This window comes from Mastacembelus armatus, unplaced genomic scaffold (assembly GCF_900324485.2).
Source record: "Mastacembelus armatus unplaced genomic scaffold, fMasArm1.2, whole genome shotgun sequence".
Classification (NCBI taxonomy): domain Eukaryota; kingdom Metazoa; phylum Chordata; class Actinopteri; order Synbranchiformes; family Mastacembelidae; genus Mastacembelus; species Mastacembelus armatus.
In genome coordinates, this window is record NW_022872910.1 from 229,941 (window position 1) to 243,963 (window position 14,023).

Below are 14,023 nucleotides of genomic sequence, written 5' to 3' on the forward strand. Positions count from 1 at the left end.
GTGGCCTCCTCATCTTTGCTCTGACTTCTCTCCATGTTAGAGCATTCGGGGGGGAGTGTTGGCTTTGGATGTTTTGGTGTTTCTTCATTTTGTTTAGATTCCCGTATCTTGTCCTTGGCAGATTCCCGTCGTATCTTGTCCTTGGCAGAGGGAAGATTGTGGCGCAGGAAGAAAAATAGGTTGGAGGTGAAAGCTTTTACTCCTGATTTATTTAGAAACAATCCGTCTCCCTTAAAAAGATGCCTGCGATCCCAGAAATGGTTAAAATTATCAATAAAATGTACTGAGTGGACATCACATGCAGTTGAAAGCCATGTGTTCAGTGCTAGTAACCTGCTGAATTTCTTAGTTCCTCCTCTGACTGGTGGTAGAGGTCCACTGAAAAAAAACTTCTGCATTTAGCGACCTTACTGTGTTTAGCAGATTATTAAAGTCCTTTTTGAGGATTTCGGACTGCTGCTTCACAATATCATTTGCCCCTGTGTGTAGTACGAGGTTTTTCACAGTTGGGTTTTCTGCAACAATGCTCAGGATTTTGTCAGTAGTGTCAGAGACCATATCTTTTGGGAAATACAGCACTTTTGTGTTGTTACTGCACATCCGTCTCACATCTTTTATGGCCAAGTCGCCCACAATCAGAGTCTGAGGCCCTGTTAGCTTTCCTCTTAGTGTTCTGTCTTCTGTTGAGTTTTCAGACCTTACCCCTCTCTGTGGATGTGGAGGATTGTCCAAGTGATCAGATGAAGATCCAGGGTCCTGCAGTAGTGGAGCGAATCTATTTTGTAGCTGTACAGTTAGTTTCTTAGGAGTTTTGTTGCTCCTTTTCCCCTTAGCTGCTATCCATGGCTGTGCTTTCCTCTGCACAGGGGTTGAGGAGGATGGTAACGCTGGCCAGCCTGTCGCATCACAGATTTCTGGGCGCTGAGTTCTGCCTGTTGCTTGTCCTGATTTAGTCTTTGGCTTTGTTCCGAGAGCGTTCCAGGGAGGACTGATACCAGTAGTTTTATTTACCCAGACACAACCCTCCTGTTGCTCGGTCTTGTTAATGCTAGTTATCTGTATACTAGCATGCTCTTGTCTGCTACTATAGTAGAGTGGTAGAGTAGTGTCATCTTTCCCAGATAGTCCATTTATCTCCACGTACATCTCTAACCTTTGCACTTTAGTTTCCAGCATAGTGATTTTCTGTAGGAGTTTGCTGTGATCGTCCTCAGGGAAGGGAGGCATGGTCATCGGAGGTTGATCAAAAATAAAAGTAAAAATAAAATCCTCACTAAAATTCCAAATGCGGTAAAAAAGGGGTAAAATAATGTTAAAAAGTGTATTGCCTCCTGAACCCAGACTGGGAGCTGGTTCCACAGGAGAGGAGCTTGATACCTAAAGACTCTGCCTCCCATTCTGCTTTTGGAAACTCTGGGAACCACAAGTAGACCTGCACTCTGAGAGCGAAGTGCTCTATTGGGATAATATGGTACTATGAGGTCTTTAAGGTATGAAGGAGCTTGATCATGAAGGGATTTGTATGTGAGAAGGATTTTAAATTCTATTCTGTATTTTACAGGGAGCCAATGAAGAGAAGCCAATATAGTAGAAATATGATCTCTCTTGCTAGTTCCTGTCAGGACTCTGGCTCCGGCATTCTGGATTAACTGGAGGCTTTTTATGGAGATACTGAGACATCCAGATAGTAATGAGTTACAGTAATCTAGCCTTGAGGAAACAAATGCATGGACTAGATTTTCGGCATCATTTTGAGACAGGATGTTCCTAATTTTGGCAATGTTGCGCAGGTGAAAGAATGCAGTTCTAGAGATTTCTTTTGTGTGTGAGTTAAAGGACATGTTCTGGTCAAAAATAACTCCAAGGTTTTTCACAGTAGTGCTGGAGGCCAGGGATATGCCATCTAAAGTAGCTATAATTTTAGAAAAGTTATTTCTGAGGTTTTTAGGCCCAAATACAATGACTTCTGTTTTCTCTAAATTTAAAAGTAGAAAGTTACTGGTCATCCAGGCCTTGATGTCAGTTAGACACACTTGAAGTCTGGTTAACTGGTTTGTGTTAACAGGTTTCATAGACAGATATAACTGAGTGTCATCTGCATAGCACTGGTAATTAATAGAGTGCTTCCTAATTACATAGCCCAAAGGAAGCATGTATAGGATGAACAGAATCGGAGCCTTGTGGAACTCCATACTCCATACACCAACTTTTGTTCGTGTGGAAGGTTCATCATGGACGTGAACAAACTGGAATCTGTCCGATAAATAGGATTGGAACCATTTTAATGCTGTTCCTCTGATACCAGTCACATGCTCCAGTCTCTGTAATAAAATGTTGTGGTCAATAGTGTCGAATGCTGCACTAAGGTCTACGAGGACAAGTATAGAAACAAGTCCATTATCTGAGGCTAAAAGAAGATCGTTGGTAACTTTTAACAGTGCTGTTTCTGTACTATGATGTGCTCTAAATCCTGATTGAAAATCTTCAAATAGTTCATTCCTGTGTAAGTGGACTGATAGCTGCTTAGCAACAGCTTTTTCTAGGATTTTAGAAATAAATGGCAGGTTGGATATTGGTCTATAATTAGCCAAGACTCCTGGATCAAGACTAGGGTTTCTGAGTAAGGGTTTGATTACTGCAGTCTTAAAGGCCTGTGGTACGTAGCCTGATACTAGAGATAAATTTACTAAGTCTAATAAAGATGGGTTAATTAATGGCAGGGTGTCTTTAAGCAGTCTAGTCGGGATGGGGTCTAAGAGACACGTTGATGATTTAGATGAAGCAACTACTGATGTAGTAGATGCAAGCAACTACGATGTAGTAACCTGGGATTGTTCTTATTTTCCTCTATTAGTGATGAATAGTATGCAGTTCTGGTTTTACGGAGAGCTTTTTCATATGTTAGTAGGACTGTTTTTCCAGAGACTAGATAAAATTCCTCTAAATTTGTGGAACGCCACTTCCTTTCCAGCCTTCGTGATGCCTGCTTTAAGGTACGAATATGTAAATTATACCATGGGGCTAGTCTTCTCTGATTCACTAACTTCTTTTTCAGAGGGGCCACAGAATCAAGCATTTCACGCAGTGAGGTTACAGCACTGTCAACAATATGATCAATTGGTAGGGAGTGGGGATTGGAAGCAGCTGCCCTCCACTATGTTTATACTTGGCATAGATGCAAATAAAGATGGAATCATTTTCTTACATTTATTAACAGCGTTGTCAGATAAACATCTGCTGTAGTGGAATTTTCTTCCAAACGCTGCATGATCCATCATTTTAAATTCAAAAGTTATTAAAGAATGATCTGACAAAACAGGATTTGGGGGAAAAACTATTAGATGTTCAATTTCGATGCCATAGTTCAGAACAAGATCAAGGGTGTGATTGAAACAGTGGGTGGGTTTATTAACATTTTGAGTTAAACCAATTGAATCTAATATAGAATTAAATGCAATGCTGAGGCTGTTATTTTCAACATCTACATGAATGTTAAAATCTCCCACTATAATGACTGTATCTGAACTAAGCACTAAATCAGACAGGAAGTCTGGAAATTCAGTTAAAAACTCTGAGTAAGGGACAGGTGGACGGTCCACAATGACAAGTAGAACTGGTTTTTGTGTTTTCCAGTTTGGATGTGAGAGGCTCAGAGTGAGGCTCTCAAATGAGTTATAACTGTTCTGAGGATGAAAGTTTAATAATAAATTTGTATGTAAATGTAATTAGTTAAGTTCACCTGTGTTTAATTGTTCTGTTCCATATCCTGCCTTTGTGTTGGCTCTGTCCATTCTCACCTGTTTCCTGTTCAGACAATCATCCAGCTTGTACTTAGGTCACTCACCAGGGTTGACTGATTGTCTGATCTCCTGTGGATCTGCTCAGTGCTCTTTGTTCTTGGCTCCTGTGTTTTTGGTTATTTTGGTCTTGTCAAAGTTCAGGTGATGAATCAGTCGTCTCCTGCGTTTGGATCCGTTGCCTCCTTATACGTCTTTGTCATCTGTATTAGGACACATGCTGGTTTTCAACAGTCAACACTGAAAACATTTAAATACTTTGTGTGTCCTGGTGTTTTTTTAGGGTAAAAGGTCAAACTGAAATGTAAATGGTCTTATATAGCACTTTTATACACTCAACTACACTCAAAGTGCTTTACCACTATTTGCCCATTCACCTATTTGCTCATGACTCAGACACCGATGGAACATTCACCAGGGGCAACTTGGGGTTCAGGGTTTTGCCCAAAGATACTTCGACCGGTGGACCAGTGAAGCCAAAGATCAACCTACCAACCTTCTGGTTCAGGGTCAATCTGCTCTACCTCCTCAGCAATAGCCGCCCTAATGTCATGATTTTATTCCACTCTGGAAAATCTTTTTGGAGATTAATTTATTAGATATCAGTCAAATCATTAATTATGGCATTGGGACAATAACAGATAAACATGTTAGTAAGTGATGTGTCAATGAAAGTGATTAGGGATCATTATTATGTTGATTCATTCTTTGACTGAATCATCAGAACAAAGAATCCAGACTGTGATGACGAACCACTGAAGTTTAACAGTGTGTGTCTCCCTCTGGTGGATGTTGTGGAGTATTGTGTTGTCTTTGCTCCAAAGGTTTTTGTACAGAGTTTTGGTGTTTCCTGTCACTGTGGGCTGCAGAGCACAGTAGTACACAGCAGAGTCAGACACTGCAGCAGACTTGATCTCCAGATCCACTTGTTTCTCTTTTGAGTTAATGTGAGCGGAGAAATCTGAACGAACTGGATGAATCAGTTTTCCTTCAGTGATGTAGAGCAGGAACTCTGGTCTGGATCTCTGGTATTGTCGGTACCACTGGATGTTGTTGATAACACCCTCATATGTACAGGTCAGGTTGATGTTTCTTCCCTCTGCAACAGCTTCTTCTTTTCTTTCTGGTTTGATGCTGTTCATAGAACCCATGGCTGCAAAATTAGCGATTTTCGTGTCAGTTAATCTGAAAGAGGTTCTAACATCAGGAACCTGAACCCAGGTTCTTGACTCTTTCACATGTGATCATTAAAAAGTTCTTGACTAAATCAGACCAAACATGTTGTTACATCAACAGGTTGAATGAGACGCCTGTTTGTGGTCAAACTCACCTATAAAGTGAGATAAAAAGAGAAAGAAGTAAAGCAACATGTCTTTGGAGTTGTTGAAGTCAGACAGCAGATGAACAGTGTTCTTCCACTGCAGTAGAATGAAAAAACTAAACAGTGTGCTGCACAGCTCTTCTCCTCAGCATTAAGCTGATTGGGCTTTGACTTCCTGCAACAAACCACAGAAGTTTAACAGTGTGTGTCTCCCTCTGGTGGATGTTGTGGAGTATTGTGTTGTCTTTGCTCCAAAGGTTTTTGTACAGAGTTTTGGTGTTTCCTGTCACTGTGGGCTGCAGAGCACAGTAGTACACAGCAGAGTCAGACAGCTGAAGCTTCTGGATTTTCAGAGGAACTGATGTCTTGTTGATTTCAGCATTAAATCTGTCTTTCTGAAAGTCTGGAGCTTTTTCTACTGATGTGGAGAAAGATTTCATCATGTACTTTGGGAAATCGTTTTCTTCTTGTTTATACCAGAACAAAGTGGGACTTGGGTCACTGGTCTCAAAAGTACAACCCAGTGTGGCTGTGTCTCCTTCAGCAGCAATGACATCTCCTGTTGGCTGGATCACTCTGTCTTCTCCTTTACACTCTGGGGAAGAACAGAACATGCAGAGGAAGAGATGGATCAATGAAGATGATTGGTGGAAGCAGAACAATCAGCAGGTTTAAAGAGTTACCTGGCAAAGAGACAGATACATAGACATGTAGAATGAATCTGATTTTCAGGGATCATTGTCAGTGTGAACCATAAAAAGGGCTGATGTCAGCTCAGTGATGTGTTCAAATGTTTGAGGATAAAACATGTTGTACTTTCTATCTTACCAAAGCAAAGAGCAGCAAGAATAATCCACAGCCAATGTTCCATCTGTCCAAGCAGGTTGAAATGAACAGGAGAAACTAGCTGATGTTCAACATTCAGTCTGAGAATTGTTCTTATTGACACAACGGTTGAACACAGGGCAGAAGTAGTGCACCGCCTACTTGATGATGTGGCCCTCTAGTGGAGGTAAACCGTTGACTTCAACAGTGTGGGAAAAAAGGCTTCCAGCAGCTTGTCAGTGTGTCAGCTTGTGTTTTTGTACAGAGACTGTGGGTTTGCTGTCACTGTGGGCCTCACAGCACAGTAGTACAGAGCAGAGTCTGTCACTGCAGCAGAGGAGATCTGCAGATCCAGATGTTGTTCTCCAGACAGTTTAGTCGAGAACCTTTTGTCTGATTTCAGAGAATCTGATAAGTTTGAAATGTTCAACCCTGAGATGTACAAAAGAGATTGCGGTGGTTTTCCTGGATATTGACGATACCAGAAGAAATCATCACTAGCTGTTATAGCTTTGGAATATTTGTAGGACAGAGTGACAGTGCTGTCTTCTAAACTGAATTTTTCATTGCTGACTGGACTCAGATCTTCACAGCCGACACCTGAAGGAAGAGATGAATGTTTTTAAAGATGATACTAAACTCTGATAGTCTGTTCCAGTGGTTTTCATGATTCCTGATTTTTCTATATTTTAGTTCAGATTTTAACAATTTGAACAACAAAAATGAACAAACACAATAACAGACGTACAAACAGACCAAAGCAGGAACTGAAGTCAGTGTCCACAGTAGAGTTTGTACAGACTGACAAACTGAAAGTGACCCATAGCAGTAAAGCTCAGGTTTGGGTCTCATGTCTGATTCCTGCTGTAACCTACCTTTTAGTATGATCAGAACAAGAGAAAATATTCCACAGCGTTGCAGTGAGAGCATCTTACAGACAGTATCTGTGTTGTGTTTGCTTTAGATATTGAATGAATCTCACAGTGGGACTAGTTCTGCTCTTTGTCAGATTTGCTCCTCCCTCAACCTGTTCGTCCTCTGATATCACTGAACGTTATCGACGCTAAAATCACTCTGAACAGATAAACCTTTATTTTTCTGCTGGCTTTTCTTTTTGTTTCTTTTGGCATATTTATGAACATCCTCAAAGAATCCTGTGAAGTCTAGTCTCCAAATGGCAGCATCATAAGTCATTTACACATCATTTAAAATCATGGTGAAATTGGTTTTATATAGTCTGGAGATGGCCTCATGTAGGACTTCAGAGACTGAACATTGTGCTGTGGATTTCATAAGTAATTGATCAAATTTGCTCCAAAAATGTGTGAGGTCTTCAGGCAGCCACTGTTTTCTACAAAATGACTGTTGGACAAACGCAGCATGTATTTGTGCCTGTAATTAAAATCAGTGAAGTCAGATGAGATTCTTTTTTAGTCTATGGGCAGTTTCATCATGCACACACCAATCCAGCCTTCTCTCAGACAGACTGCCCATGTGAGTCTACACTAACAGTACTTCATACTGCATGTGCCTGGTAATCTCCTGGCTCCAAACCAGCTCAGTTTTGCTGTGGTTGGTACAATGATGGAGCTGATGGACTGTGCATTTGTACAATGAGTATGTACTCAGTGTATCAGTACATCTCTCATTTCTACCTAACACTCAATACACTTCTCATTACAAAAGACACACTTTGCCACTTCTGTCATTCATGTGTCACTGAATTCAATGAGTTTATTTTTTAATAGTTGGGGCCAAATCCAAGGATGTCAGATTTGGATCCACTCAGCTGCAGAAGGTCCATGAACTCCAGCACTGACCTTGGCATTAACAGGCAAAACAACAGGACCAGCTCCTGATACACATTATGATGGAAGGTGCAGCAACATGGTGGAAATGGACCTGAATTTGGGAGTATTATAATCCATGTGACCTCAAAGGTTCAGATGACCCGGGACTGATCCTTGTGGTACATCATGACAAATTTGAGCTTAGAATCCTGGAACGTTGTGTAATGATCATAACTGAGACCTGATTACATCCACAGGGCACGGACAAGGCTATGGAGCTAGCGTCTGCTCAACCCACCACAGTGATGTAGATGTGAGGGCTCTGATAAGAGGCAAGGCAAGTTTATTTATACAGCACAATTCATACACAGAGTAATTCAAATTGCTTTACAGAAATAAAAGAGGTTAAAAATACATAAGCAAGAATAAAAATAAAAGGCATGCCACCGCTTTGTCACCATATTTGCTCCTCATGATATTGACTATCGGACCACGCTGACCCATATTTGTGGGTCCCCTACTTTCAGTTTGTCCCATCCCTGATGGACTAAAAGTACCTCAACACAGACTATCTGCGGAGACGATCCTGAGTCCCAGACTCTTATGTCTAGGATCGAGTAGACTACAGCTGGAGGTTCCAAACCCCCTTATTTCAGGCTAAGGCTGTTAAAATTCAAGTCTGAGTCCCTGATTACCCTTAGATTTCTAACTTGATTTTTAAATTTTAGAGAAAGAGACTGGAGGTGACTGCTGACACTTTCTTTGTTTCTGAGGTTCAAAGATGATTATTTCAGTCTTGTCACTGTTTATTTGGAGAGAGTTGTTTTGCATCCACACAGTGATCTGTTCAATACAGTGACAGTGAATCGACTGGTCCATATTCACCAGCTGTGAGTGAAATGTAAATCTGAGTGTCATCTGCATAGTTATGGTAGGACACATTATTGCTGCGTATTAACTGGCCTAAAGGAAACATGTAAAGATTGAACAAAAGGGGTCCCAAGATGTCAACGACATTTGGTCTGAGACACAGTTACCAACTTCAATGAAATACTTCCTGTCTTCAAGATAGGATTTAAACCATTTAAGGGCAGTACCAGAGATGCCTATCCAGTCCTCTAACCTTTGTGACAGGATCACATGGTCCACTGTGTCAAAAGCAGCACTTAGATCCAGCAGTACTAAGACAGAGACTCTGCCAGCGTCGGTGTTCAGACGAATGTCATTTGTCACCTTGATGAGGGCAGCTTCAGTGCTGTGATGGGGCCTAAATCCTGACTGAAAATCATCAAAGCAGTTGTTTAGCATGATAAGAGCTGCAGAGATGGCCTGTGCATTTGTCCATCAGCTCCTAGTGATTTTCACGAATATCTTTAACCTCTTCTTGGCACATGTTACTTTACCTGCGTGTTTGAAAACCACCACTTTCATCCCAGTGCCCAAATAGACAAACATCAGCTGTCTGAATGACTACAGACCAGTCGCACTCTCACACATCATAGCCAAGAGCTTTGAAAGTCTAGTCCTGGGTCACATAACATCTACTCTTTCCTCAACCTTAGACCAACATCAGTATGTATGCAGGGCCAATAGAATCACAGAGGCTGCCATAAACACTGTCCTTTACAATGACCCACCTGGAGCAGAAGGGGGTGTATGTGAGGATGCTTTTCCTTGACTCCAGCTCAGCTTTTAACACCAGTATCCCAAGCAGAGTGGTACTGTGGATTAAAGACTTTCTTAGCACTCACCCACAAATAGTGAGACTGACTCCCAACACATCCCCACCCCTGACCCTCAGCACTGGAGCACCACATGGATGTGTGCTGAGCCCCCTCCCCTGCTCCCTGTACAACTGAACACCTGTTCACGCTGCAAACACAATCATCAAATTTTCAGACAATACAACAAAAGTGGGGCTGATCTCTAATGTTGATGAGACAGCTGATGAAGTCTGTGGCTCCCTCTGGTGGATGTTGTGGAGTATTGTGTTGTCTTTGCTCCAAAGGTTTTTGTACACAGTTTTGGTGTTTCCTGTCACTGTGGGCTGCAGAGCACAGTAGTACACAGCAGAGTCAGACAGCTGAAGCTTCTGGATCTTCAGAGGAACTGATCTGGATGTGGAATTCAGTGTGGATGAAAATCTCTCCCTGTACTCGTCTGGTGTGTTGCCTTCATCTAGATTAACTCGATTCAGGATGAACGTGGGGCTGTTGTTTCCATCCTGTTTGTACCAGTAGAGAGTTGGTCCTGGTGAACTGCTGTTATACAGACAGCCAAGTGTTACTGCGTCTCCTTCAGTAGCAGTCACATCTCCTTCTGGCTGCAGCACGTTGTCTTTTTGTGCTCTGCATTCTGTAAAACACCAACAAACAGTGTCAGTGTGCTGTTAAAGAGTCATGTCAATGCTGGAATGATATCAGAGAAACAGAGTTGTGTTCATACCAAGGCACATAGCAGCCAGCAACACTGAGATGAACAGAGGCGTCATATGTGCAGTGTTGAGGAACTGGGAGCTCCAGCCAGTATGAAGAAGGCTGTGATCTCTCTGTTTAGTCTTCATCAACACTAAGTTGGTGGATTAGAAGGAGGAGCCTGATCACAATGACAGGGCTCATTCACAGCCCTGTGTTATTCCCCTGCTGACAACTTTACTCTGAACACAGTTTGGACCAGTCTCCTAAGTAATATAGAAATAATACAAGCAAACTGAGAAGGAACATTTGTCAAATGGGACTTTGTAAATTCTCTTCAGGATTTTTTTCTGTTCAATCAATCAATCTTTATTTGTATAGCACCTTACAACAACTCAGGTTGACCGAAGTGCTTCACAACATTAAAAAAATCTAAAAAATAAAGGATATATACAATAATAAGGAGGATAAAATACACCAGACACACACAAAAAAAAAATGGCAGGGTCGTGCTATGAACCAAAAGCCAGTCTGAACAATTGAGTCTTAAGTTTAGCTTTAAACAGGGGCAGGTCATTGATGGAACATAATTCAATGGGTAGAGTGTTCCAGAGTTTGGGACCTGCCACTGCGAAGGTACAATCAACCCATTGTTTGTACCTCGATCGAGAGACCTCTAGCAAATATTGGCCAGCAGAATGCAACGCTCTGCTGGGTTGGTGAGAACTTAAAATCTCTCATAAGTATGAAGGTGCCGTGCCATTGATTGCACTGAAAGTAAACAACAGAAGCTTAAATAGAATTCGGAATTATACGGGGAGCCAGTGGAAGGAATACAGGATTGGGGAGATATGATCATACTTTTTGGTGTTAGTCAGAAAGTGGGCCGCAGCATTCTGAACAAGTTTGAAGCGATGGATGTCAGCTTGGTTAATGCAAACATAAAGAGCGTTGAAATGATCTAGCCGGGATCTAATGAAAGTGTGAATTGCTTCTCTAGGTCACTGTGGTTCAGAAAGGGCTTAACCTTTGTAAGGAGGCACAGCTGAAAAAAACTTGCCTTCACAACAGAATTTATTTGTTTATGGAAGTTTAAGTTATTGTCTAAGGGCACCCCCAGGTTTTTGACCATCTGGTTAAAGTGAGGTGTCAGAGAGTCAAAACCAGAAGCCTCAAAACTGGGATGGTTGGGGGTGCCAACGAGAATATATTCTATCCTGCGCTCGTTCAAACTAAGAAGGTTCTGAGATAACCAGATTTTGAAGTCATCCAAACACCTACAGATGGATATGAGTGTGTCAGAAGAGTTAGAAACAACTGGCAGGTAGATCTGTAAGTCATCTGCATACAGATGAAAGGAGACATCGTATTTTGTGATAATCGATCCTAATGCTAACATGTACAAAGAGAATAAAACAGGGCCCAGAATACAGCCCTGTGGCACACCAGAGGTCAGGGGAGCTAGAGAGAAGGAAATGTCACCAATCATGACAGAAAAGGTTCTTTTTATCAAATAGGACCTGAACCACTTGTAGTACAGGTCCCTGAAGGCCAGCTAGCTATGATAAAATGTGTCAGGAGGATGGAGTGACCCACAGTATCAAATTCTGCGGTGAGGTCCAGCATTACTAGCAGCACAGGTTTCTTAGAATCCAGGGACAGGAGGAGATTTTTCTGAACCCTCAGGAGAGCAGATTCAGTACTGTGCCGAGTTCTAAAGCCAGACTGGAATTTTTCAAAGATATGATTATTTTCCAAAAATGAATGAAGCTGCATGAAAAGAACTTTTTCCAAAACTTTAGACAAGAAAGGTACAGTGGGTACGGAAAGTATTCAGACCCCTTTAAATTTTTCAGTCTTTGTGTCATTGCAGCCATTTGCCAAAATCAAAAAAGTTCATTTTATTTCTCATTAATGTACACTCAGCACCCCATCTTGACAGAAAAAAACGGAAATGTAGAAATTTTTGCAAATTTATTAAAAAAGAAAAACTGAAATATCACATGGTCATAAGTATTCAGACCCTGTGCTCAGTATTGAGTAGAAGCACCCTTTTGAGCTAGTACAGCCATGAGTCTTCTTGGGAATGATGCAACAAGTTTTTCACACCTGGATTTGGGGATCCTCTGCCATTCTTCCTTGCAGATCCTCTCCAGTTCTGTCAGGTTGGATGGTGACAGCCATTTTCAAGTCTCTCCAGAGATGCTCAATTGGGTTTAGGTCAGGGCTCTGGCTGGGCCAGTCAAGAACGGTCACATAGTTGTTCCAAAGCCACTCCTTTGTTATTTTAGCTGTGTGCTTAGGGTCCTTGTCCTGTTGAAAGGTGAACCTTCGGCCCAGTCTGAGGTCCTGAGCACTCTGGAAGAGGTTTTCTTCCAGGATATCTCTGTACTTGGCCGCATTCATGTTTCCTTCAATTGCAACCAGTTGTCCTGTCCCTGCAGCTGAAAAACACCCCCACAACATGATGCTCCCACCACCATGTTTCACTGTAGGGATTGTATTGGTCAGGGGATGAGCAGTGCCTGGTTTTCTCCACACATACCGCTTAGAATTAACGCCAAAAAGTTCAATCTTGGTCTCATCAGACCAGAGAATCTTATTTCTCATAGTCTGGGAGTCCTTCATGTGTTTTTTGGCAAACTCTATGCAGGCTTTCATGTGTCTTGCACTGAGGAGAGGCTTCCGTCGGGCCACTCTGCCATAAAGCCCCGACTGGTGGAGGGCTGCACTGATAGTTGACTTTGTGGAACTTTCTCCCATCTCCCCACTGCATCTCTGGAGCTCTGCCACAGTGATCTTTGGGTTCTTCTTTACCTCTCTCACCAAGGCTCTTCTCCCACGATCGCTCAGTTTGGCTGGACGGCCAGGTCTAGGAAGAGTTCTGGTCGTCCCAAACTTTTCCATTGAGGATTATGGAGGCCACTGAGCTCTTAGGAACCTTGAGTGCTGCAGAAATTCTTTTGTAACCTTGGCCAGATCTGTGCCTTGCCACAATTCTGTCTCTGAGCTCCTTGGGCAGTTCCTTCGACCTCATGATTCTCATTGCTCTGACATGCACTGTGAGCTGTAAGGTCTTATATAGACAGGTGTGTGCCTTTCCTAATCAAGTCCAATCAGTTTAATTAAACACAGCTGGACTCCAATGAAGGAGCAGAACCATCTCAAGGAGGATCAGAAGAAATGGACAGCATGTGAGTTAAATATGAGTGTCACTGCAAAGGGTCCGAATACTTATGACCATGTGATATTTCAGTTTTTCTTTTTTAATAAATTTGCAAAAATTTCTACATTTCTGTTTTTTTCTGTCAAGATGGGGTGCTGAGTGTACATTAATGAGAAAAATAAAATGAACTTTTTTGATTTTGGCAAATGGCTGCAATGACACAAAGAGTGAAAAATTTAAAGGGGTCTGAATACTTTCCGTACACACTGTAAATGGGATACTGGTCTAAAGTTTGAGAGAAGTTCAGGATCAAGATTGGATTTTTTGAGAAAAGGCCTTACCACAGCATGCTTGAATACATCTGGGACAGACCCTGAGTTGAGGCAGCAGTTAATGAATAGGAGGAGACATTGTCTTGAATGTAAATATCATGTTTGGTCAAATCAAAGATGGTGGATTTGTTGTTGAAGCTTCAATCAAAAATGTTGAAACTTGATAAAAATCTTCAAGCTGTGAAGTTTGAATCTTTTGTGTTTTGAGTTTTTCTGTGTATTTTGATGTCTGAACATATAAACTAGTGATGTCAGTGTGTTATTAGTTAATACTTTAGTGTGAATTTGGGCTGTAGTTCTCCATGTTTCCAAGGATGAAGAACAATGGAAGGAGCTCATTGTGGCCTAATGACCCACAGTGTATGAAGAGGATTAACT

The 14,023-nt window shown here is 41.7% G+C and overlaps 3 gene segments (V, D, J or C); all 3 read right to left on the reverse strand.

The window, feature by feature from the left end:
- Positions 1 to 4,498: 4,498 nt before the first annotated feature.
- Positions 4,499 to 5,182, reverse strand: LOC113129621 (T cell receptor alpha variable 18-like). The segment is given in 2 exon segments: positions 4,499 to 4,950; positions 5,128 to 5,182. Coding segments are annotated over 2 exon segments (492 nt in total).
- A 190-nt stretch (positions 5,183 to 5,372) lies between these two features.
- LOC113129631 (T cell receptor alpha variable 38-1-like) lies at positions 5,373 to 6,180 on the reverse strand (the record flags this gene model as incomplete). The annotated part of the segment is given in 2 exon segments: positions 5,373 to 5,713; positions 5,947 to 6,180. Coding segments are annotated over 2 exon segments (384 nt in total), but the record flags the coding sequence as incomplete, so codon positions are not given.
- A 3,350-nt stretch (positions 6,181 to 9,530) lies between these two features.
- LOC113129622 (T cell receptor alpha variable 38-2/delta variable 8-like) lies at positions 9,531 to 10,295 on the reverse strand. The segment is given in 3 exon segments: positions 9,531 to 9,605; positions 9,754 to 10,088; positions 10,179 to 10,295. Coding segments are annotated over 3 exon segments (456 nt in total).
- Positions 10,296 to 14,023: the final 3,728 nt, after the last annotated feature.